The sequence below is a fragment of the Capra hircus genome, chromosome 8, assembly GCF_001704415.2.
Source record: "Capra hircus breed San Clemente chromosome 8, ASM170441v1, whole genome shotgun sequence".
NCBI lineage: Eukaryota > Metazoa > Chordata > Mammalia > Artiodactyla > Bovidae > Capra > Capra hircus.
In genome coordinates this window covers 62,732,935-62,757,867 of record NC_030815.1, presented here as the reverse complement: position 1 = coordinate 62,757,867, position 24,933 = coordinate 62,732,935, and the positions used below count along the sequence as shown (strand labels likewise).

At 43.6% G+C, this 24,933-nt stretch overlaps 1 protein-coding gene across 5 annotated transcripts; it reads left to right on the top strand.

Moving 5' to 3' along the window:
- On the top strand, positions 810-24,254 carry TRMO (tRNA methyltransferase O). 5 transcript variants are annotated; one of them, XM_013966050.2, is made up of 7 exons: positions 810-963; positions 3,045-3,219; positions 4,051-4,208; positions 7,160-7,801; positions 11,008-11,263; positions 19,067-19,422; positions 22,680-24,254. In XM_013966050.2, exons 1-6 carry the CDS (start codon positions 888-890, stop codon positions 19,185-19,187), a joined length of 1,428 nt encoding a protein of 475 aa, XP_013821504.2. In that variant the 5' UTR covers positions 810-887; the 3' UTR covers positions 19,188-19,422; positions 22,680-24,254. The 5 variants fall into 5 exon arrangements, with proteins under 5 accessions (XP_013821504.2, XP_013821505.2, XP_017907699.1 ...); XM_013966051.2 differs by lacking the exon at positions 22,680-24,254 and adding an exon at positions 21,801-22,213; XM_013966054.2 differs by lacking the exon at positions 810-963 and adding an exon at positions 970-1,141.

Below are 24,933 nucleotides of genomic sequence, written 5' to 3'. Positions count from 1 at the left end.
TCAACTTTTTAGAGCTTCCCCCAACCAACCACTACAATCCCAATGTATACGGCCGTTGACTCAGTTTCATTCTCACTTCAGTTCTCGTGAGGTACGGAGCGCAAGGAATAGTCCCCACTTCTTATCTCTACCTAGTCTGGTGTAGAGCTACACATCCATTAGATTTGAAACGAGGTTTATTTGGGTTTCTTTTCTGACTAAACATCCTTTTTATTATGGAAAAATTGGGAGCATACAGAAAAGTATAAACGACCATCTGTGTATTCCCACTACTCAAGAAGTATTAACGTTTTCTTAACATCCCGTCATCTCGCTATGTGATAACTGTATATACATATTCTTTTTATTTAAAAATTAGCATCATGCGTTGGATGAGTAGGTTGCTTATTATTTCGAGTATCTTTATGCATAAATCTTCATCGACTTGTTCTCAATGGAAAGGGCGATAAGTGAAGTGAAGTCGTTCAGTCGTGTCCGACTCTTTGCGACCCCGTGGACTGTAACCCGCCAGGCTCCTCTGTCCATTTCCAGGGGAATCTTCCCAACCCAGGGATCGAACCCGGGTCTCCTGCATTGCAGGCAGATGCTTTATCCTCTGAGCCACCAGGGAAGGCCAAAAGGGCGGTAACTTGGACCCTTAAACTGAAGCGGGTCCGTGCGAGACAGCACAAGACACAGAAGCGGAATAAGGCCTCCAACCTCTAACCGCCACCTAGTGGTAGCCTCTGACATCCCCCGCCCGCAGCCTCACTCCCCCAGCGCCCCCGCCCTGCGCGTGCTCAATCTTGGCGCCATCCGCCGGCACAGCTACTACGCAGGCGCCAGGTAGGGAAACCGGAAGCGGAAGGTTTGAACGTGTTGGGTGGGCTCCTGTGTGACCCGTAGCCATGCGCGACTTGAAAGAGTCCGGGCCTCGCGCCACAGCGACCCCGTGCGGGTGTGTGAAGCCGGCTCTGGAGACAGGTAACTTCTAAGAGGCTGGCGGTTCTGCGCGCGTTAAGACCTCCAGGAGCAGGTCTTAACCGTTTTCACTGCAGAGGGGGGACGGGACTTGCGAGACCTTGAATGGACAAGGGTCGTTTTTCGTATTTATTGCGAAGTTACGGATCATGTGCTCAGGCGACCACGTGATGTGTCTGAGGTGAGCGGGATGATGTCATCTCTCTGCTCTTTGGTGGCTAAGGTTGGCAAGGTCTTGGCGGAATAGCCACATGCACTAAGAACTACTGTGTACTGTGACCCCATGCACTCCCTTTATTGCTTAAAACTAGTTCGTTTCATGTACTGTGTTTTTTCAATTAAAAGCATCTTATATGCAACCCGTGTCCTTTTATTCTTTGCCTTGTATTTCACACTCCAATCAAACTGTTTTGTTCCCTTCTTATGCTAGAAAATTTGTCATTTAACTTTGTGCACCTTATTCTCTCTATTTGAAATACTCCATAGTCCTGACCAAGGTCACATACATAGTTATGGTAGCATAGAATTTGAATTATAGTAAGTCTTCTAAACATGAATTTTTCCTTTCACCCATGTTCTTTTCAGTTTATTATCTAAAAGGATATAACAATGCATATGTAATGATGAGGATATTTATATGTACTTATGAATGTCAGACATGACTGAGGGACTGAACTGAACTAAACTGATGAATGTTTTAAGAATCTTGTTTTATAGTTGCATAACATCTGGCGTGCTGTGGTCCATGGGGTTGCAAAGAGTCGGACATGACTGAGTGACTGAACTGAACTGAACATCTGGTAGAGGCTTCCCTGGTGGCTCAGTGGTAAACAATACACCTGCCAAGGCAGGAGACACAGATTGGATCCCTGGGTCAGGAAGATCCCCTGGAGTAGGAAATGGCAACCCACTCCAGTATTCTTGCCTGGAAAATTCCACGGACAGAGAAGCCTGGCCAACTATAGTCTGGGGCATCACAAAGTTGGACAGCTATAGTCTGGGGTGTCACAAAGTTGGACACGACTAAGCATACACGCATGTAGGAAACATCTGGTAGATTTTAAAACTATGAAGTCATTGCGTTAAAGAAAACACGTCTTCCTACATCTTTTCTTGACCTTTTTTTTTGTTGTTATTTTTGCCTGCTTGGAAAAGAAAAATAATCATGGTGGGTTTTAATACATTGTGTTAACACTATTTTGTAGGAAATTGTGACTTCTCTTTAAAAAATTTTTCTATTATATTTTATTTTAAAAATTTTTCATTGAAATATAGTAGATATATAATGTATTAGTTTCAGGTGTACAGCAAACTGATTCAGTTATATGTATGTGTGTATTCTTTTTATATATTCTCTTTATAATAACCATTATAGGTTATAAGATATTGAGTATAGTTTTCCAGGCTGTACAGTAGGTCATTTTTGGCTGTTTTATGTAAAATAGTGTGTATATGTTAAGCCCAAACTCCTAATTTATCCTCCTCTTCCCCTTTTGGTAACTGTAAATTTGTTTTCTGTGTCTGTGAGTCTATTTGTTTTGTAAATAAGTTCGTTATCATTTTTTTTAGATTCCACCTATAAGCAATATCATGTATTTGGCTTTCTCACTTAGTATGAAGTCTAGTTTACTTAGCATGATAATCTCTAGGTCTGTCTGTGCTGTGCTGTGCTGTGCTGAGTCGCTCAGTCATGTCCAGCTCTTTGCCACCCCATGGACTGTAGCTGGCCAGGCTCTCTGTCCATGGGGATCTCCAGACACGAATACTGGAGTGGGTTACCATGGGCTCCTCTGGGGGATCTTCCCAACCCATGGTTTGAACCCAGATCTTCCTCATTTCAGGTGGATTCTTTACCTTCTGAGTCACCAGGGAAGCCCAAGAATACTGGAATGGGTAGCCTATCCCTTCTCCAGAGAATCTTCCCAATACAGGAATCAAACCAGGGTCTCCTGCATTACAGGGGGATTCTTTACTCGCTGAGCTACCAGGGAAGCCCCTAGGTCTGTCTGTGTTACTGCAAATGGCATTATTTCATTCTACTTGACCTTTTAATTAATGATTTCTTACCTAATTTTCTTCTGTAGGGAATCTTTTAACTGAGCCAATTGGTTACTTGGAATCCTGTTTCTCAGCCAAGAATGGTACTCCAAGGCAGCCATCCATTTGTAGCCATTCACGGGCTTGTTTGAGGATTAGAAAAAGCATCTTTAATAATCCTGAACATTCCTTGATGGGCTTAGAACAGTTTTCTCATGTTTGGTAAGTTGTTTTTTAGTTAGAAATGGTACTCTGGACCAGAACTTGTCTCTGAGTACTCCAGTTAGAAGTACCCTTGGAGACTGCCATCCAGACCACCCTTATCTATTGCATGGGATTCATAGGCATGAATGTGAATGTTGGCATAACTTGGACACCGTCAGGGAAGTGTGGGATCCACTGAGGGGGCACACTCCATTTGCAGTTGTTCTAATTGTGATGGGTGACTTCTGTTGAGCTGAAATCTGTAGACCTCAGTTCTGCCCATGGGTCATTATTCTGTCTTCTAGACCAGGGGTCAGCAAGCTATGGCCCATGGAGCATACCCATCTCATCTTCTGTTTTTGTCAGTAAGTTTATGGGAACACAGCCACGAGCATTCATTTATGTGCTGGCTGTGGCTGCTTTTGTGCTACAGTAGCAGAGTTGAATTTTTATAGCAGAGACTGGTTGACCTGCAAACCTTAAAATATTTTCCAGCTGCTCCTTTAAGGAAAAAGTTTGTGGACTTTGCTCTATACCTGCGAAGTATTAAGTCTGCTTTTCCTAAAAGACAAAAGAAACCCTAGAAATCTTGATACTTTTAAGTAAAGTGTTAGCTATATTAAGGCCTGTGTTATACTAGTGTTACTTGCTGTCACTTAAATTTCGTCTCTGTTCATTCTTCCTCACCCCAACATTTTTTTCCCCCACTGATCATATTTTAATACCATTAAAGGCATTCTTTCTGTTTTAGTTTGTGAGGAGTACAGTTTTTTCCTCCTCCATATCATTATGATAGATTAATTTCTTTGTCTTCTTTTCTTACTCAGTAATTTGGTTTATTTTCAATAGGATTTTGTTTGTTTTTCACAAAAATGGTCATTTGAGCTGTAAGGCAAAAGTACAGCCTCCTAGGCTGAATGGTGCAAAGACTGGCGTTTTCTCTACAAGGAGCCCACATCGTCCCAATGCAATAGGACTGACCCTGGCCAAACTGGAAAGAGTAGAAGGTAATTTCTACTTTTACCTATTTTTCCTTAACCAAAAGAAGTCTTATAAAATCAACATACTACTCAGCACTGGCTGTTATTCACAGAAATACAAATGGTGTTAGCCCCTGAGACCCACCAGATATTAAAGAGAATGAAATGATTAAAGGAATGTGAGCATTGAAACACTTTGAAATAAGCTCTCATAGGATGCTCAGAGTTAGTTTATGTCACTGCACTTATCAGAAGTTATTATTTCAAGATAACTCTTAAGATTTCACAATCATTAAATTAGCAACCAAATTTTTTCTAACTTGAAATTCTGTAAATACAAAATGACCTAAAAATAATTGGACACCCTCAAAATTTAACACACAGCAACCGGTTGCACGTGCATGTATGGTCAGCACACAGGGTGGTCGGTCATTTCTTCCTTGCAGCCCCAAGGAATGAATGAGCATCCTAGCTGCAGTGCTGCTGCCCGCTGAGACATGAGGCAGAGGGCTGGGATGAAGACTGCATAGACTGAACATCTGTCAGATAGCGGGAGAACCTGTGTGGAATACTAGATTAGTTTTGACTGCATGCTTGTGTATAATGTTGCTACTGAGCTGTTCATTTTTGAAAGCTTCTGGTTCTCAAATACCTCCAACCTGATCAGCACATTTGTGAAAGAGGGAGAAGATAGAGTGGCAGGTATAGGGAAATCAGGGGACATTCCAGGCTTCAGCTTGCTTGTTTGTAAAATGGCCAAAGGAGAAGGAGTCACTGTGGGATATTTTTTTGAGGATCTTACGAAGGCTCTAAGGGTACATTACAGACTAAAAAGATGCGAGCCATTACTTCATTTGTTCTTTCTGAGAGCTTGAACTCCCTTGCTGGCTTATATTCAACAGGGCCTTGGTTAGGTTTTCCAGAAAAATTCTAAGCCAATCCAACTTGAGTTTTCTCAATTAGTGATGGCTAACCAACTTGGGTAATAGTACTGGAACATTTTATGATTGTGCAACACACATGTATTTTCTGAGCACTGAATATGTGTCAAGCATTATTCTAGGTGCTGGGGATATAGTGGCAAACAAATTTAGATAAAAATCCCTGCCCTCCAGAGGAGCTTAGCATTCTAATGGGGAAGATCAAATCAAAGAGGTGAAGACAAGCACAGCAGCCCTATAGACACTCTTATAAGTAAGCATTATAAGGATAACCAGTGCGGTGCTTTGCAGTTTATAAAGCATGTTCATGTATGTTATCTCACAGTGGCTCGTGGACTGATAGAGTAGCAGTCTGACTGTTGTGGATGAGGGCACTGAGGTCTTGGATGTTTGATAATTTCCCCAACGGCATCCAGACAAGAGTTTGTCTGACTTCAAATCCCTTGAACTTTCACTTGTACCCCCGTGTCTTTTGCAGACGTCATTAGGCACAATCTATTTTAGAAAGTCCAAAATCTTCTTTCCAAAGTTCCAGGTTCATTCACAGTAAGCATGTTTTAGAAATCAAGGTCTTTTGTTAGTCATGTTTTTCTTAAATGAAGATAGGATCGAGTGTGATCACATGCGGTTTTTTGATTCTCATTGGACCAGTTTTCTAGGGGTCAAGACTCTGCAGCAGAGTCTACTAACTGCACAACAGCAGTGTAAGTGGGACAACAGGAGACCTTCCCTTAGTATTTGGTAATGTGACTTACAGTCTGCTTAATTATATGATGGAATATTATATTTCTCTTGCTGTGTAACAAATTACCACACCCTATCAGTTTAAACAGCACACATTTATTACATGTTTAAGACATTATGATGTTTCTAGGGGTTAGGGAGTTGGGACACAGCTTAGCTGGGTCCTTGCTTAGAGTCTCACCAAGTTTCAGTGAAGGTGTCATGTGGAATGAGTTCTTTTCTAGAGGTTTGACTGTGGAAGAATCCACTTCCAAGCCCACTCTGGTCGTAGGCAGAATTCACTTTCTTACAGTTGTGATCCTGAGGGTCCTGACCTCTCTCTGGTTTTTGGCTGGTGGCTGCCTCCAGCTCCTAGAGGCAGCCCACAGCACCTAAGGACCACTCACAGTGCCTTGTTATATGGACTTTCCCAGCGTGGCTGCTTGCTTCATCAAGCCCACAAGAAGAATCAAGTGAATCTGCAGCAAATGCAGGAGTCTTAGATAACATAGTCACTGGAGTGATATCAAATCATACTCAAGAGGAGGGGATTATACACCACTAGGTGATGAGCATCACAGGGCCACCTTAGATGCTGTTTGCCGCAGTAGAAACAATCGTCAGTCCCACAGAGGTAATACTGAGGACTCTGAGGTACCTGGGCTTCCCTGGTAGCTCAAACGGTAAAGTATCTGCCTGGAATGCGGGAGACCTGGGTTCAATCTCTGCATCAGGAAGATTCCCTGGAGAAGGAAATGGCAACCCACTCTAGCATTCTTGCCTGGAAAATTCCATGGGCAGAGGAACCTGGTGGGTTAGAGTCCATGGGATCTCAAAGAGTTAGATACGACTGAGCAACTATCTTTCTGATGTACTTGGAACAAAGTTAGAAACCTCCAGTGATGCAGAGGTGAGCTGGCCCCACCTAGTGCTCAAAGGCCTACTCACTGTCTAGGGGGAGAGATTCTAAGCAGGCCATTGCCAGACCACGTGACAAGGGCTCCAGGAGAAGTTTGGGCACAGGTTCCTCTGCAGAACAGAGGAAAGAACACTTTTGTCTGAAAGAGCAAGAAAGGCTCTGTAAAGGAGGTATTACATGAGAGCCTTGAAGAGTAAGCAGCAGTCTGACAGGTTAAAAAGAGAATGAGTTTCTAGGTAGAAAGAGAAGTGTGTATTGGCACCAGGTGTAAGAGAGCCTGGTGCGTGAGGGAATTGTGACTAAGCCTGGTGAGATTTAGGCAGATGGTGTTGAATCTCTAGTCATTCACACTGTTCTTCATTGTTAATATCTCTAAGATGTTTTTTACATTACAGGTGGAGCTGTCTACCTTTCTGGAATTGACATGATTCATGGCACACCTGTACTAGACATAAAGCCCTACATAGCTGATTATGACTCACCACAAAATTTGATTGAGTCTTCAGGGGACTTCACCTTACAGAATAACCAACATAAACTGAAAACCGTGTCCCAGTCTGAAGGCAAGACTGATAACTGTGACTGGCAACAGCTCTCAGGGTGCAAGGAATCACAGCCCAGCCACTGCACTAGGGAGAAATGCAAATGTCCTGAACATAGAACTTCAGGGGAAAACAACGCGGAGTCTGATGATGCAGCGAACACCCAGCAAAGCTCCCCTGAGCCGAGGGAGATAGCAGCAGAGTTGGGTGAAGAATCCGGTCCCAGGGTGGCACAAGAGCAAAGTGGCCCACATAGCCAGGAGAAGAGCCCTTCAGAGGAGCCAGAAGATGGCAGGCTGAAGAGAGGGGAAGAAGCAGTGGTCCCAGAAGGACACGGCCCAGAGATGTCCCCCAAGGCTCCTTCTGGGGTGGCCGGTGCAGCCCACTGCAGCGTGGTCCCTGCCTGGGTGAGAGAGGCCCCTGTGGCCAACCTGGAAGTCCGGTTTACTCCTCACGCAGAGATGGACCTTGAGCACCTCAGCTCAGGTGAACCAGGTACTTTCCACTTCTTGTTTGTGAATAAGAGATGAGCCTTTGCTAGGAGATTTGGCGAACTTGGTGTTTCTCCCATCCCAATATTAACCAGGCCCGACCCTGCTTAGCTTCCAAGATGACATTAGGCATGTTCAGGGTGGTATGGCCATAGACCAAATTGGTATTTCTGAGGGCAGGTATATAGAGTATTGGTCATTATGAGTTGTAAAGAAACATAGGAGTATAAAATCAAACTTGGACAATGTCATCTGATGGCTTTCAGTCAGCAACTGTTCAGCACAGAGTCCCAGCCACTCAGTCACGTGTTTACTGAGGACAGCTGCTGCCCAGGAATAGGGCCTCTTGTCAACTCGTAGCAGTAGTTCTTGGAGTTCTCAAATGGCATCCAGACACTAAGTTGTGCTTGTTCTATACTTAGGTAGATTTTCTTTCATCTGTTTCACTCGCTGACTAGAGAAATGTCTCATCTTATTTTTACTATCAGGTGGCCAATAGCTCAGCCTTTGGCACAGAGCCCAGTAGTAAGAAGGAAAGAGTGTCTTACCACCGGGATTGTCCCTGTAAAGTCCCAGCACTGCAGAAGAGCCACCACAGGTCTTTTACTTGGCACCTGTTTAATACATAATGTTAACAAACATTGTTATCTGGTTTTTCAAGCCCACAAGCAGATTCCAAGCAGCTGTCCAGAATGAAGGAAGGGCCTGTTAAGAAGTGGGTTCAATGGTTCCAGTAAGAAGTAGCCAGTTAGTTGTTGCCAAGGAGATGTCAGATTTCACCTGCCACTAGGTGGTTGTGCTTCTCATTCCATCCTAAGGCTTTATGTTTAAACAGAACATTTAATTTTTAAATTGATCTCTTTATTTTAAAAGTTTTATGAACATTGTTTAATCACTGCATCTAGTTCATGGGGGGGCTTCCCTAATGGCTCATGGGTAAAAAATCCACCTGTAATGCAGGAACCCCTGTTCAATGCCTGGGTCAGGAAGATCCCTGAGAAGAAAGCAGCAACCCAGTCCAGTATTCTTGCCTGGGAAATCCCTTGGACAGAAAAGCCTGGTGGGCCACAGTCCACGGGGTTGCCAAAGAACGGGACATGACTTAGTGACTAAACAGCAGCACAGGTCGTGGGAAGAGGAAGTCAGTTTTGGGTTTCTTTTTTGGAGGGGTCACACCCCGCATGGCTTGTAGCGTCTTAGTTCCCTCACCAAGGATTAAGTCCACACCCTTAGCAGTGAAAACTCGGGAGTCCTAACTAGTAGACCACCAGGGAATTCCCAAGGAAAGTAAAAAAAAAGAACAAAGCAGTGCTGCCTAAAAGGTACCATATATTTGCCTCTTGTCTGGTGGTTATCATGAAATGCTTCCTGCTTTGGAAAGTTTTGTGTTTTTCAAACTACAGTTCATTGAGGGGCTACATGATGTCTTTACTGATTTAAAAAATGGTTAAAAAGAGAAATAATGAACTGTAACTATAAAATGGGGGCTGATTGATTTATAGCAGCAGAATTTTGAGCCAGGACAGAAATAAGAAATGACTTCAGAAAGTTTAGAGTGTAGAAAGGATAAAAAGATGTTGGAGTGGATAGGAGGGATTGGCCCTGGAATGGAGTGCTGTGGGAACAGGAAGGAGAATGTATTGTGACGTGGGGAACAGAAAATCTGGGGAGGCTTCTGTCTCCTCGGGGAGGAAATCTGAGAAGGCTTCTTGGAGGAAAGGGAAGTATTTGGGCTGAGCTTGGAAACATAAGTAGGTAGGGAAGTGAGGGAAGGGCACCTGTGCCAAATAAACAGCCAAGCAAAGACCTGGAGCTTCTACGGGAAACAGTTACTGAGAAGTGTGGTGTTTTGGGAACTCTTCTTCCTAGAGTGGCCTTAGAATCGTTTTATGTACCATACAAGAGAGGAATCTTAGCACTGCATAATTAGTCCTCAGTTTTTGACCAGAGATTGTATTTCATGACTTTACTTACCAACTTTTTAATTGGACATAGTCCAGAGTGATATTTGGCTGTTTTCTAAAATCTGAATTTGTTTTCAGAAGGATAAAGACAGCACCTCCACCCCCCGACTACCACTCCAGATGATATTTTGAACAGGGACAACATTCTGTAAAGCACCTGCCTTCTTGGAAGAGCCTGGTCTTCGTTTGGATGTATATTATGTGGCAGCTATTAAAAATTAGGTCACAGTTAATCTTTTATTTAAGTTTTGTATGTAATGTATTTTTAAAAATTATAACACACCTACAGTGTTACAAACATAGGAAATTTTTCCATTTCCTATGTTTACTGACATACAAACCTGGGGAATGGGGTAGCCTCTTCCCAGTGATGGTGTTGAACTTAGTCTGCCTGCTTCACTGTTCTCCCATTTTTCCTACACCCCTAACTGCTGTTACTTTTACTTGTGGGTGTGTGACACCCTCCCCTGCCTGAGGTGCCCTCCCCTGCCTTTAGGCAGTGCTCTGGCTATGTGTGGCCTTCTGAGAATGCTGGGACTGTCGTGCCTTTCAGTGACCATGCCTCCATTCTGAGAGGAAAATGACAAGGAATTGAGTTCAAGTCTATGTTGAGCTTCCCTAGTGGCTCAGTTGGTAAAGAATCTGCCTGTAGTGCAGGAGACCCAGGTTCGATCTCTGGGTTGGGAAGATCCCCTGCAGAAGGAAATGGCAACCCACTCCAGTGTTCTTGCCTGGAGAATTTCATGGACAGAGGAGCGGGGCAGGCTACAGTCCATGGGGTCACAAAGAGTTGGATAGGACTGTGACTGACTTACATTGAGCATAGGAAAGTGACATTTTGGGTGCACAAAAGTGAAAGCTCAGCTGTCCTGTTTAGGACACTAAGGAAAATTATCACCATGATTTTTTTTTGCTCAGCAGATTTTGAATTTGGGTTGTGTGTGCATAAATTTAATATAATGACTGTACCACTTGAAGGTGACATTCTTCATGATGATTAGATTTCCAAGTGATACTCAAGGCTCCAACCAGCCTCCACATTGAAACTCACTGTACTGAAATTTGACTTGCGTGGTTTTGATAATTAAGTCATGGGGTCCTTTTTGGGGGTGGGGGTGGGGGCTGTGTGCCTTGTGGGATTTTACTTCCCCAGCAGGAATTGAACCTGGGCCCATGGCAGTTAATGCGTGGAGTCCTCACCACTGGACCGGCAGAGAATTCCCAAGCTGTGTTCTTCTTGTTGCAGGTGTTGGTCAGGCTTCATTTAAATACTTTCAGTCAGCGGAGGAAGCAAGGCATGCCATCGAGGCTGTGCTGTCAGCTGATCCTCGGTCTGTTTATCGACGGAAGCTCTGCCAAGATCGTCTTTTTTACTTTACAGTAGACACAGCGCACGTCACATGCTGGTTTGGTGATGGTTTTGCAGAAGTCCTAAGGATCAAGCCAGCTTCTGAGCCTGTTCAGATGAGCAAGCCTGCAGAGTCCCCAGTGTCTTTGGGGTTGTGAGTATCCTCCATGGAGCCTGTAAGACAGCCTGATTGACTTGGGTGTGGCTGTTGGGTTATCAGTACAAGCTAATGATGTGCCTTCTTTGCAAAAGGAAGCAACATGACACTTTGTGATCTCTCACATTTGGTGATTTGGGTTGTTCACAATATTTATTTGAAAAACATGTATTTTAATAAACTAAGAGATATAGAATTTGGAGAAAGCACCATATCATGATTGCTTTTGATCAGTTAATACTGAAGAATCCAAAGGTGAGGCTATGTCAGGGTTTTCTGAAAGAAGTCAGTTGTCCTTGGTACTTGGTAAAACTGGGCAGAAGTTAGAGGATGTGTTCAACCATTCATGTTAGGGTGTTTTTGTCTGAAAAAGCCTGATCTCTCTATTTTGTTCTAAATCAAACTGAGTTATGATATCTTGAGAAACTAACAAATCAAAATAAAGTTGTTATAAAGATCTTTAGAGACTTTGCTCCCTGCACTCATGTATGTGTATATATTTAATCCTGATTCCAAAATGGTGAATTTAGGCTTTCTTTGGATGCCTTTGTATCAGAAAAGAAAGCCATTCTCAGAAGTCCAAGAAAAATAACTTAATTACTGGTTTATTTCTTATTTATTCCATGACCATTCACTGAGAACTACTGTGAGTGGGGTTTCAGTGGTAGAATGAGATTAAACTGAATGCAGTTCTTGTTGCCAGCCATAGTTGTGGAGGAAGAAGACACAAGCACATTGTTGTATTGCAGTCAGATAAATAGAGTAATTAAGTCTGTACACGATTCCTGTGTGAGCACCACACGGGAAGCAGCTTTAAGAACGTATTGCCCAGGTGATTGTAGCAGTGTGATCCCAGATAGCTGAAGATTTATGATCAGCATAACCAAATTAGACACCTGTCAACATGACACAGGCTTTCCTAATCATAACCATAAATCTTAATAGCTGATTGATCATGATTTTGAAATGAGCCCTGCTGCCTGTAGATACTTGCAGAATCATTTGTGGCTCATGACAGTGCATTCCGGAAACAAACTGGGTTGTCTTTGAGGTTACCTAGAATCTCTTGGGGAAGTATTTTTAGTTTGATTTGTTAAAGCTTTTTATTTCGAGATAATTATAGGTTCATGTGTGTGCTAAGTCGCTTCAATGTGTCCGATGCACTGTAGCCGACCAGGGTCCTCCGTCCATGGGAATTCTCCAGGCAAGAATACTAGAGTGGGTTGCTATGCCTTCCTTCAGGGGATCTTCCCCACCCAGGGATCAAACCCTCATCTCCTGTATTGCAGGTGGATTCTTTACCGCTGAGCCACCGGGGAAGCCCTATAAATTCATAGGAAATTGCAAAAATAGTGCCGGAGGCCCGTGACCCCTTCACCTAGCTTCTTCTCATGGTAACATCTTACATAACTATGGTATAATGTTAAAACTAGGAAACTGACATTGGTAACAATCCATCCTTTATTTTGATTTTGAATTCTTATCTCTTGAAATCACTTTGAGACTGAGTGACTTCCCTGGTGGCTCAGACGGTAAAAGCATCTGCCTACAATGTGGGAGACCTGGGTTCAGTCCCTGGGTTGGGAAGATTCCCTGGAGAAGGCAATGGCACCCCACTCCAGTACTCTTGTCTGGCGAAGCCCATGGATGGAGGAGCCTGGTGGTCTGCAGTCCACAGGGTCGCAGAGAGTCGGGCACGACTGAGCGACTTCCGTTTCACTTTCAGGTCTTGAAACACAAAATGTTGATATTTAATATGGAGAAAATAACTCTGAGGACCATACCAGTCAACTTCCTAGCAAGAGGACTCTTCCATTGTTTGTGGTTTTAATATACATTCTCAGGGTTTCAGAACTAAAACCCTAAATATAATCCAGCTTAGTTCTCTGCCAGCTCATCAGTCTCTTCAGTATTCCCAGTGTTTGGCCTTTTTCTCCCTGCATAAGCCCCTCAGTGACCACCCTTCACCCCTGCCCTGTGTAGCTCATTATTAAACGGTTCTTCCTTTACATGAGATCAGATCTGTTCTCTGATAACTACACTGTCTGGCAGGGCCATAGAGGGTGAGGCTGATCACACTCTCGTGGTTTTTTTTTTTAGCTGTTTCTCACATAACAAGTTCTGCAGCCTCTCTCCACCCCTAATCCTTGAGTCCCCCGTGTGAGTTTTTGTCTCTAGATGAGAAAATGTCCTGTTGTGAGGAAGTTCATATCTCTAGGTTATGAACTTCCATCCCTCAGCAAGAGAAGTCATTGGAAGTAAACCTTCCAATCCTTTTCATCTCGGGAACTTTTTCTAAAGAAAGGGACACAAATGACATCCACCTTCCAGGTTAGCCTTGGCTTTCTGGTGCCTGTAGGGGGAGCCCTGAGAGCTGATAATTTTCACTAGCTTGGAGAGTAACTCCAGGAGCTCAAGCTGTTCAGGTAATTTTGGCTTTCCCCCCATCTGCTCCAGCTCTTCAGAACAGTAACGCACAGGGAATGCTGATTCTTGTCAATCACATATATAGAGAGAGAACAAGGATGAGTGCCATTTATTACATTTTAAAATTGTAGTTGGCTTAAGGTGTGAGATGGATTATTCCAGTGTGTGGAGGATGGAATTAGCGAAACCCATAAGCCTTGGACTGTGTGGATCACAATAAACTGTGGAAATTCTGAAAGAGATGGGAATACCTGACCTGCCTCTTGAAACCTGTATGCAGGTCAGGAAGTAACAGTTAGAACTGGACATGGAACAACAGACTGGTTCCAAATAGGAAAAAGAGTATGTCAAGGCTGTATATTGTCCCCCTGCTTATTTAACATCTATGCAGAGTACACCATGAGAAATGCTGGGCTGGAAGAAGCACAAGCTGGAATTAAGATTGCTGGGAGAAATATCAGTAACCTCAGATATGCAGATGACACTACCGTTGTGGCAGAAAGTGAAGAGGAACTAAAAAGCCTCTTGATGAAAGTGAAAGAGGAGAGTGAAAAAGTTGGCTTAAAGCTCAACATTCAGAAAACGAAGATCATGGCATCTGGTCCCATCACTTCATGGTAAATAGGTGGGGAAACAGTGGAAACAGTGTCAGACTTTTCTTCTGGGGCTCCAAAATCACTGCAGATGGTGACTGCAGCCATGAAATTAAAAGACACTTCCTCCTTGGAAAGTTATGACCAACCTAGATAGCATATTGAAAAGCAGAGACATTACTTTGCCAACTAAGGTTCGTCTAGTCAGGGCTATGGTTTTTCCTGTGGTCATGTATGGATGTGAGAGTTGGACTGTGAAGAAAGCTGAATGCTGAAGAATTGATGCTTTTGAAGTGTGGTGTTGGAGAAGACTCTTGAGAGTCCCTTGGACTGCAAGGAGATCCAACCAGTCCATCCTAAAGGAGGTCAGTCCTGGGTGTTCATTGGAAGGACTGATGCTAAAGCTGAAACTCCAATACTTTGGCCACCTGATGCGAAGAGTTAACTCATTAGAAAAGATCCTGACGCTGGGAGGGATTGGGGGCAGGAGGAGAAGGGGACAACAGAGGATGAGATGGCTGGATGGCATCACCGACTCAATGGACATGAGTTTGGGTAAACTCCAGGAGTTGGTGATGGACAGGGAGGCCTAGCATGCTGTGATTCATGGGGTCACAAAGAGTTGGACACGACTGAGCGACTGAACTGAACTGAACTGAACTGATGAGCCATTTGTTTATCAAGCTCTTGTTGATAGTTTTCTTTTTATGATATGGTCCCAAAGGATGAAGGTGCCATTATAATGAAGTCTGTATTGGTTACTACACTTTTAGTGGGTCCTTGGCACTGGGCTGTTTGCTTTCCGTACATTGACCAGGGGTTAAATGATGTGCTCAGGCTCACACAGCTGGTCAGCCAAGCACTGAGGATGTCATCCCTGTCATCCAACTTGGTCCTGCAGTTGGCTTCCCTTCCCAGCGTGGCCCTCATACCTTCCCCTGTGCAGGGGCAGATTCTCAGCTGACCCTGCTGCTTTATTTGAGGTTCCATATGCTTTAATGATGAAGGAAATGGCAGCCTACTCCAGTATTCTTGCCTGGAGAATTCCATGGAGCGAAGAGCCTAGCAGGCTACAGTCCATGGGGTCGCAAAGAGTTGGACAGGACTGAGCAACTAACACACACAGATGCTTCATAAGCACAGCGTGCTTCACCTAGGGTGATGTTCATGGGAATCTAACCACTAAATAAAGAGGGAGGAGAATAAGGGCAGAAATGCCCATTCCCACTAGATGTGCCTGGCACCTCTGCAGCGTGGGAGATGTGGGGAGCTCTGTGACTGGCCTCAGAAAGTTCACGCACTGCTTTCTACTCAGCCCTGTGCTACCTGTGTGACCTTGGGCAAGTCGCTGAGCCCATCTCCACCTCCCTGAGCTTATGGAGTTGTTGTTACAAGGATAATGCTTGGGAAAGTATTTTCTAAACTCTTCTGTGGTCTGTAAACTTAGGTCATTTTAATTTTATCTTTTAAGAAACAGACTCACAAATTGATTTTTTTTTGCTGTGCTGGAGCTTTGTTGCTTTGCGTGGGCTTTCCTCTAGTTGTGGTGAACAGGGACTCCTCTCTAATAGTCCTCTCATTGCAGTGGCTTCTCTTTTTGGGTAGCACAGGCTCTAGGGTGCGAGGGCTCAGTAGCTGTGGCCCACAGGTCCAGTTGCTCTGAGGCATGTGGGATCCTTCCAGACCTGGAATCAAACCTGTGTCCCCTGCATTGGCAGGTGGACTCCCCAACCACTGGACCACCAGGGAAGTCCAACTTAGGTCATTTTTAAATTGTACTTGTCATCATCAACACGCTTTCTCTGACAGGCTGCTCTGGCTTACCTGACTGGGTAAGCAGACTCAGGAGAATCAAGGGGTGCTTAAAGTCCAACGTATGGAAGGCCTTATTTTATTATTATTATGATTACAGAATTTTCTTTTAAAGGACTTCTTTTAGCCAGTTTCAGATGTTTTGCTAAGGGAACTGTCACAAACTGCCCCCGTCTGAAGGACCCAGGTGACTTTATGCCACCTGCCCCTCTGGCTCTTCCTCGTGAAATTGTACATGTACCAGGAGCTGCCTACACTGTCTGCACACCATCCCCAGCTCAGGCCCTTCCTCACGCATGATCCTTCTCAGCTCCCTTCCTCTCCTGCCTTCTTTCCCAATGCCAGCCCAAGTATTTCAGGGTAGTCTGCACTTCTTTTGTATGAAAGTAGAATTGTAATCATAAAGTGCAGTTATTAAGGTAAGTTCTACCTCTCTGACAGAAAAGAGGTGAGTCATAAGGATTAAAGCTCAATGAAATACAGTAAGGATTTTTGGCCATTGTTAAAAATAAGGTTCCTCATCTAGGTAGTTATCAAACGACTCTCCAGCATCCTTGTTATTCTGCTCTCTGCCCCTTCTCTTGCCTTTGTGAGTTACCAGAAGTGCAACTCACAGAGAACTCAAGATTTAGGTCAGTGCATATGCAGATGACACCACCCTTATGGCAGAAAGTGAAGAGGAACTAAAAAGCCTCTTGATGAAAGTGAAAGAGGAGAGTGAAAAAGTTGGCTTAAAGCTCAACATTCAGAAAACGAAGATCATGGCATCTGGTCCCATCACTTCATGGGAAATAGATGGGGAAACAGTGGAAACAGTGTCAGACTTTATTTTTTTGGGCTCCAAAATCACTGCAGATGGTGACTGCAGCCATGAAATTAAAAGACGCTTACTCCTTGGAAGAAAAGTTATGACTAACCTAGATAGCATATTGAAAAGCAGAGACATTACTTTGCCAACTAAGGTCCATCTAGTCAAGGCTGTGGTTTTTCCAGTGGTCATGTATGGATGTGAGAGTAGGACTATGAAGAAGGCTGAGCGCCGAAGAATTGATGCTTTTGAAGTGTAGTGTTGGAGAAGACTGTTGAGAGTCCCTTGGACTGCAAGGAGATCCAACCAGTCTATTCTGAAGATCAACCCTGGGATTTCCTTGGAAGGAATGATGCTAAAACTGAAACTCCATTACTTTGGCCACCTCATGCGAAGAGTTGATTCATTGGAAAAGACTCTGATGCTGGGAGGGATTGGGGGCAGGAGGAGAAGGGGACGACAGAGGATGAGGTGGCTGGATGGCATCACTGACTCGATGGACATGAGTCTGAGTGAACTCCGGGAGTTGGTGATGGACAGGGAGGCCTGGTGTGCTGCAATTCATGGGGTTGCAAAGAGTCGAACACGACTGAGCGACTGAACTGAACTGAACTGATGTGAATGTAAGTGACAGGCACAAGAGAAGCCTTTCTCAGTGCCCACAGGAGTTGGGGGAAGAGACAGAAACTCAGTGGTACACTCTCTCTTTACTAATGGAGGGGGCTGCTTGGCCTATGAACTTATGCCACACAAACCAATCAAGTTTGGGCCCACGTATATTTACATTATGTTGACAAAAACAGTAGGATTGGATGTAATACAGTTCCCCACCTCTTCTACCTTGTAAATAACTGGAGAATTCTATTCAGATTCTTCACTAATTCTTCATGCAATTCAAGATATATAAAACTTTTTAGTTCAATGTTAACAAATTTTATTTTTTATAAGAAATTACCCATATGCTAAACACTGAAGAAGTGTTGTAATTCTTCACAGTGGTGTAGATGTTATGGTTGCAAAGCCATTTAAAATATATTGACTCATTTGGTATCTTAGCAACATTTTGGGTGGATTTTGTTTCTGGGTGCTAAGCTGGGAGCCTAACTGGTATTTTAAACAGGGCACAGCAGACCATAGTCTGAAGGCCCAATTTAGCCTACAGCCTGTTTTTGTGCAGCTTAAGAGACAAGATTGGTCTTTACTTTTTAAAAAGATTGTAAACAAAAACAAACAGCCCTTCAAACAGAACCAGTGACAGAGATCATGGGCTGCAAAGCTGAAAATACTTTGCCACCTGGCCCTTTACAGAAGTTTATGGACCCTGGCTTAGAACATTATTTCTCTGAGAGGGTGTTTTGAGTTCTAGAAAAATTATTTATGAAATAGGTTTTTGAGTTATCACGTGCTTCTAAATCATGGACTGTACATTTTGGAAAGATTTAGTCATATAGCCACATGAGAAAATTTACCAATACAACATAAATAGAAACTGTTACAATGTTCTATTCATACATGTAAAACAGGATTATAACAAATCCATGTTTACACATATGTAGGAACTTCTAGAAGGATAAATACAGGTATGCTAACTGGTTGCTTGGTGGGGAGTCATGTTCTCCGGCGGATAAGGGAACTTTTCACTTTCTTCTCTACAGTATACTGTAGATTTTTTCCTAATCATGAGCATATTATTTTTATTTATTTTAGAATTTTTATTTTTTTTGGCTGCACTGGGTCTTTGTTCCTGCACATGGGCTTTCTCTAGTTGCAGCAAGCATAGGCTGCTCTCTGTTTGTGGTGCATGGGCTCTTCACTGTGGTGGCTTCTCGGTACAGAAAATGGGCTCTGGGGTGAGTGGGCTTCAATAGTTGCAGCACTTGGTCTTAGTAGTTGTGGCACACGGGTTTGTTGCTCCACGGCATGTGGAGTCTTCCTGGACCAGGGATCAAGCCTCTGTTCCCTGCATTGGTGGGTGGACTCTTAACCACTGGACCAGTAGGGAAGTCTCCCATGTGTTGTTTTTATATGTGGAGCATAAGGAGAATAAAATGTCCTAACTTAAATAAGTTCAGTTATACAAATGTGAAACTATGTATCTTTGTCCTCTCCCTCCCAAAAATATCTGGTAAATATAGTTAGAGACATCTTTTTTTCTCCTAGAGCATCATGTGTGGATCAGAGAACCAGAAACCACTCAGGTTACACATCAGCTGTGGAACTGAGCCATTTGGGGCAGGTAAACTGGCTGGGGCTGGGCAGCTTGTTCCCAGGTGTGCACTGATCTTTTCTCTTCTCCCAGAGACAAGGTTTTGGATAAAGCATTGTGCCACCAGGCAGAAGACAGGCGCCTATATGGATGGTGTTTCTGGCAGAGGGCTGAGCCGCTGAGAGCACCTTAGACCCATACTCGCCAAACCTGTGCAGTTCATCCCGTCTGGAAGAAGGAATGGGTCTCCGCTTGCAGGATGCATTTATGTGTCAGCTACACCCACTAGCTCTCCGTCTACTTGCATTTAGTGAGTTCACAGGCCATGTGATGGATGGGGGTTCCTCTGCCTGGGTCCCCAGGGCCAGCCCTTACCCACTGTCAGGATGGGAATTCTGAGCTCAGTCAGCAGAAAAGGAAAGGCTAAGAAATGGGAACTAGCTGTTCCCTTAGATCAAGAAGAGGTGGAAGTGGGGCAGACTAGGAGGAAGGGCAGGCTGGCGCAGTGGCAAGTGGCAGAGCTGAGTCTGTTGGTGGTGGTGGAGTAGGGCTGTTGACAGGTTGGGGGCTCAGGCTCTACCTGGGTTGGGGAGGAATTGAGGTCTGACAGAACTGGCAGAGCCAAGGCAGGACAGAGTCCCAGAGGGGTTAGGTGGGTTATCCAGAGACTTCAGGGACAAGTAGTCAGGGACCCTCTCATATCGGAGCTGGAGATTTTTATTCCTTAGTTCTTTGCCCAGCATCCTATATTTGCCAAGATAAAAGATCACATTCAAAGTTACCTTATGTATAGGAGGACAACACGAGTAAGAAGTGCTTGGAAACAGGCAAGGGGGAAAACAAGCAACATAAAGTGGGCTGATTAGTGAAGCCATGGACTGACTGTCTGCTGGGTCCTGTGGTGGGAGGAGCTTGGCCATCAGAGCTTGCCCTCTCTTCCTCTTGGGATCCTACCACACAGACAAGCCTGGGTTAGCCTACTGGATGGTTAGGGACGCATGGCTGAGTCTCAGCAGACACCAAACTGGTCACCAGACATATAAGTGAAGCTATCCTACATCATGCAACTCTGAGTTGGCCTAGATGGCCCAGCCAACACACAGAATCATGAGGGGGAAACTTGTTCATTTTTTTATGTCCCTGTTTTGGGGATGATTTGCTATAAAACAAAAGCTAGCTTATGCATTTAACTACCACACTCTTGAGAGGAGTAGTGGAAGACGGGAATTTATTTAGCAGGAGGGTTAACATGACGAAATGCTTAAATGAAAAAGAGGTTTTTAATGCAGGATAGATTTTTGTGATGAAAGTCATGAAAAAGTAAAAATAGCTAACATGTTAGGTACTGGAGTTAAGAGTATTAGTATGGATTATCTCATTATAAGGAAAGATACTGTTATCTCTGCTGTACAGATGAGAAGCTGAGGCTCAAGGACATTAAATTACAAGGTTTCATGGTTAGAAAGCAAGAAAATTTAGGACGTAAATCCTGAGTCTATCAGACTGCACAAACAACATTTTCAACACTAATAACTCCAAGGTTTCCAGCCCAGAAACATTTTTATTGTTGTTTAGTCACTAAGTTGTATCCGACTCTTTGTGACCCCGTGGACTGTAGCCCCCCCAAGGCTTCTCTGTCTGTGGGATATCCCAGGCAAGAATACTGGAGTGGGTTGCCATTTCCTTCTTCAGGAGATCTTCCCAACTCAGGGATCAAACTTGTGTCTCCTTAATTGATAGACAGTTTCTTTACCACTGTGCCACCTGGGAAGCCCTTCCAGCCTAGAAGACTCTTCAAATGGTGGTTCCATAAACTCCAGTGGAAGAACCATAAAGTGAAACTAAAACCAAGTACACCACCTCTCTCCCTCAAATCCCATCTCTGATTTCTGGATAAACATTTAGTGAACCCATGCAGTTGTTTCTGCTCCCTGCTAAAATCTCAATAAATTGCAGCAAAAAGGGAAAATTAAACCCAAAGCAGAAATCAAGGAAACAGGAAATTAAAAGTAGAAACCAGTAAAACCAAAAGCTAGTTATTTTGGGTCAATTTGATAAACTTCTTTCTAGACTGATCAGAAAAAAAGAAAACGTCAATTAACAGTATTGGGAATGAGAGGTGACACCTCTATAGATTGTGCTGATATTTAAAGGGAATATTATGAACAACTTTGTGCCAATTTTAAAAATGTAGATGAAATGAATAAAAACTATGAATATACAAATTACAAAAACTGACTAAAGAAATAAATAACTTGAAGCACCTTTATATCTATTAAAGGAATCAAAATTGTAGTTAAAAACCTTTTCTCACAGAAAATTTCAGGTGCAGATTACTTCCCTGGTGAATTCTATCAAATATTTAAGGAAAAAAAATCTAAATAAGCTCTTAAAATCCTGAAAATGAGGGAATACTTTCCAACTCATTCTATGACCCCAACATTACCATGTTGCCAAAACCAGACAAAAATATTACAAGAAAGAAAACTATAGACCACTATCTCTCATTTGCAAAATTTTTAAACAAAATTTTAGGAAATTAAATACGACAATATATTAGAGGATAATATATCATGACCAAGTAGGGCTTACCCCAGGAATGTCTAGTTGGTTTTAACATTAAATAAATCAACATAATTCACCATATTTACAAACTGAAAAAGAAAAACTCTATGCTTGTTTTGATAGATGCTGAAAAAACATTTGACCAAATAGCCAATCTGGTAACAACTGTCAGAAAACCAGGAATTGAATGGAACTTCCTCAATCTGATAAAGGGCATCTACAAAAAAATCTACAGCCAACATCATACTTAGTGTGAAAGACTGAATGCTTCCCAGACTAAGATCAAGAACAAGACAAGGATGTCTATACATACCACTTCTATCCAGTATAGTACTGCAGGTACTAGCTAATGCAGTAAGGCAAGAAAAAGAAAAAGCACACAGATTAGAAAGGGAGAAATACAATTTTCCTTATTTACAGGTGATACATCTATGTAGAAAGTCCTAAATAGTCAACAGAAAAAGCCACAGGACTAATAAGTAAGTTTAACAAAAGTTATATGGAATATAAGGTAAAAAGCCCCCAAATTTTTAAATTAAAAAAGTAAAAAAAATTTTTTTTTTGCTGCACCACACGGCTTGCAAGGATCTTAGTTCCCCAAGCAAGGATCGAACCCAGGCCCATGGCAATGAGTCCTAACCACTGGACCACCAAGAATTTCAAACAAAAATCAATTTTATCTCTCTATATTAGCAGTGAACAATTGGAAACTTAAAATAGCATTTATGTAAAAATATGAAATAGAGATAAAATTTATCAAGATATGTGTAATATCTGTACACAGAAAATTACAGAACTTTGCGAAGGGAAATTGAAGAAGGCCTAAATGCATTGAGAGATGTACAGTGTTCGTGAATTAGAGAACATGGTATCATTAAAATAAAATAGCAGCTTTCCTCAGATTGATTTATGGATGGAAGGAAATGGAGCAGGCAGACTCTCTGAGCCAAGGAGAACTTCAGTGGGAAAATCCTGAGACTGGCTCTGCTTCTCTACCTCCAGGATCAGCCTCAGTCCATCAGCAAGCTACTCTTTAAGTCTTGGCCGTTCCAGATCTTGGGCAACCGGCACTCTGCAGGGGGGAGGACAATTCCTCGGTCACTGGACCCCATTGACCACTCGGACGTCCATTCAGTTTCTGTGCATCTCCCAGCTCACTGGCTCTCAGGACATCCTTCAGTTGTGGCTCAGGAGGTGCAGTCTTCTTGGACTTCTTCCCTGGACTTTTTGGCCTTCAAAGGAATTCCTAAATTAATCTCCAACATCCTTTTCCTAAAGTAGAAAGAAGATGCTCCCCTCCAGACCTCTTCCTCTCTTTTCTCTGCCTCTGGGTCTCTGCTCCTCTGTGACTGGAGTCTGTTGGGACATGACTCCATTCTCATCTCTTGGGTCATGTCCTGCCATTATTTGACTTGGAGTGACTCCAGACTGCCTCTCTCATCCCCCATACATTCCTACTCTGCCACAATCTGTCCATGATGATGGGTATGAGAAACCAAAAAGTTTGTCTGCTCTTCTCCTAGACTTAAGGTCCTGTGGGGACCATGGCCAACATCTCAGGGCCATCTGACCTTCCTTGTTCACAACTGAGGAACTGGGAGAGGACTGTCCAAGATGGGGGCTTAACTTTTGTGATTAGCTTCTCTCCTGACCTGCCAAGGGTTTCTACCTCAGCTTAGCCATCCCTCATCCCATGGGCATCTGAGAGAGAAAAGTGGGCTGAGGAAGAGGCCATGGTTGAGTCTCTATTAGCTAAATGGTTTATGAATTCAAGGAGCTTGAGAGGTAAGCCCTAACTTTGCTGTACCCCAAACCATATAATCTGGGCTTCTGGTGTTTGTCTAACATCTGGATCAGGCAGGAAAACTTCCAAGAGGGTGCTTCCCTGATGGTACAGTGGATAAGAATCCACCTGCCTATATAGGGGACATGGGTTTGATCCCTGGTCCAGAAAGATTCTATGTGAGCAGCTAAGCCCATACTGCACAGCTAATGAGCCCAAGCTTCAGCGTCTTCAGGCTGCACCTCCTGAACCCTGTCTGCCTAGAGCCTGTGCTCTGCAACAAGAGAAGCCACCACAATGAGAAGCCCATGCACTGCAACAAAGAGTAGCCCCTGCTCACAACGAAAGCCCCCACGCAACAATGGAGACGCAGCACAAACAATAAAGAAGTAATTTTAAAAAGTTTCCAAGAGGCATTCAGATGGTGCTCCTGACTCCCAGGAGGAGTTCAGTGTACAGGTGGCCACACGCCATGAACTACACTCACCTATAGCGCTCCTGCCAGAGTCATCTACTCAACTTCTTGTCCAGGTGCATCTTCAGGGTGTTTTCCAGTTGCCTCTGAACTAATTTCTCCCTTGAATCCTCAGGTGGCATACCACGTCACTTCCTGTCTCCTCAGTCAGACCCTGTACTCCTCACAGGGTGGCTTTTTAAAAACCTAGGCAGGGGGGCGGGATGAACATGGCGGCGCGTCGGGGCCAGGGGTCCCCAGTTGTGTTCTCAGGGCTCGCCATTGCAGCTGGGAATGCTCGTTTCGTGGACTCCTGGGTCCCCGTCGATTGGCATCCAGCGAGCAGAGCGCAGGGCTGTGGACCACAGTAGGTCATCCAGAGGACCCAAGACATGGTGGTTACTAATAGACTTCCCACAGTACTTCTTCATTCCACATGGACTCCTTCAAGGGCAGTGAGCATCGCAGCTTCCCTTGAACTTCGTCTGGATTGAATGACAACAGGCTCAACTTTTCATTCACTTGTATGACTATGAGCAGTTTGACCAAGTTGAAGAAGATGACTCGTTTGTAGTCTTCCTCATCAGCTCATTCCATATACTGGCTTTAAAATCATTTAGTACAGAGCTCACCGTCTAGGTGTTCATCCAGTGTTTTGTTTGCTCATCATGCAGGATCATTTTAAAAGGAAAAGTATGTGTGTATGAGTTAGAGCTCTGATCCCAAGAGTCCATGTAGAAGCTTCCCCTGAGAAATGTATCGTTTTTGCACCAATGCTACTGAAATGTGTGAATGTGGTATACCACGCGTCCCAATAAGTGTCAACAGCTTCACAGGCTACTTATTTGAAATGCCCAGTACTCATGACATTCCATTCATCTGAGGACTAAATATAGCCAACGTAGGCTGTGTTTGCCAAATAGACTTTGAAGTCTTCTTCACACAGTCCTTCATCGACGCCAGTTTTCAGATCGAAGAAACCCTTGCTCCATGAAGTTTGTGAACACATATACTCACGT

What these genes read in the sequence shown, in the direction of transcription:
- TRMO (XM_013966050.2), top strand. Translation starts at nt 888, where the DNA reads ATGCGCGACTTGAAAGAGTCCGGGCCTCGCGCCACAGCGACCCCGTGC. An exon ending in GAAGCCGGCTCTGGAGACAG is followed by an intron (nt 964 to 3,044) that starts GTAACTTCTAAG and finishes TTTCTTCTGTAG; the next exon opens with GGAATCTTTTAACTGAGCCA. An exon ending in CCTCAGCTCAGGTGAACCAG is followed by an intron (nt 7,802 to 11,007) that starts GTACTTTCCACT and finishes TTCTTGTTGCAG; the next exon opens with GTGTTGGTCAGGCTTCATTT.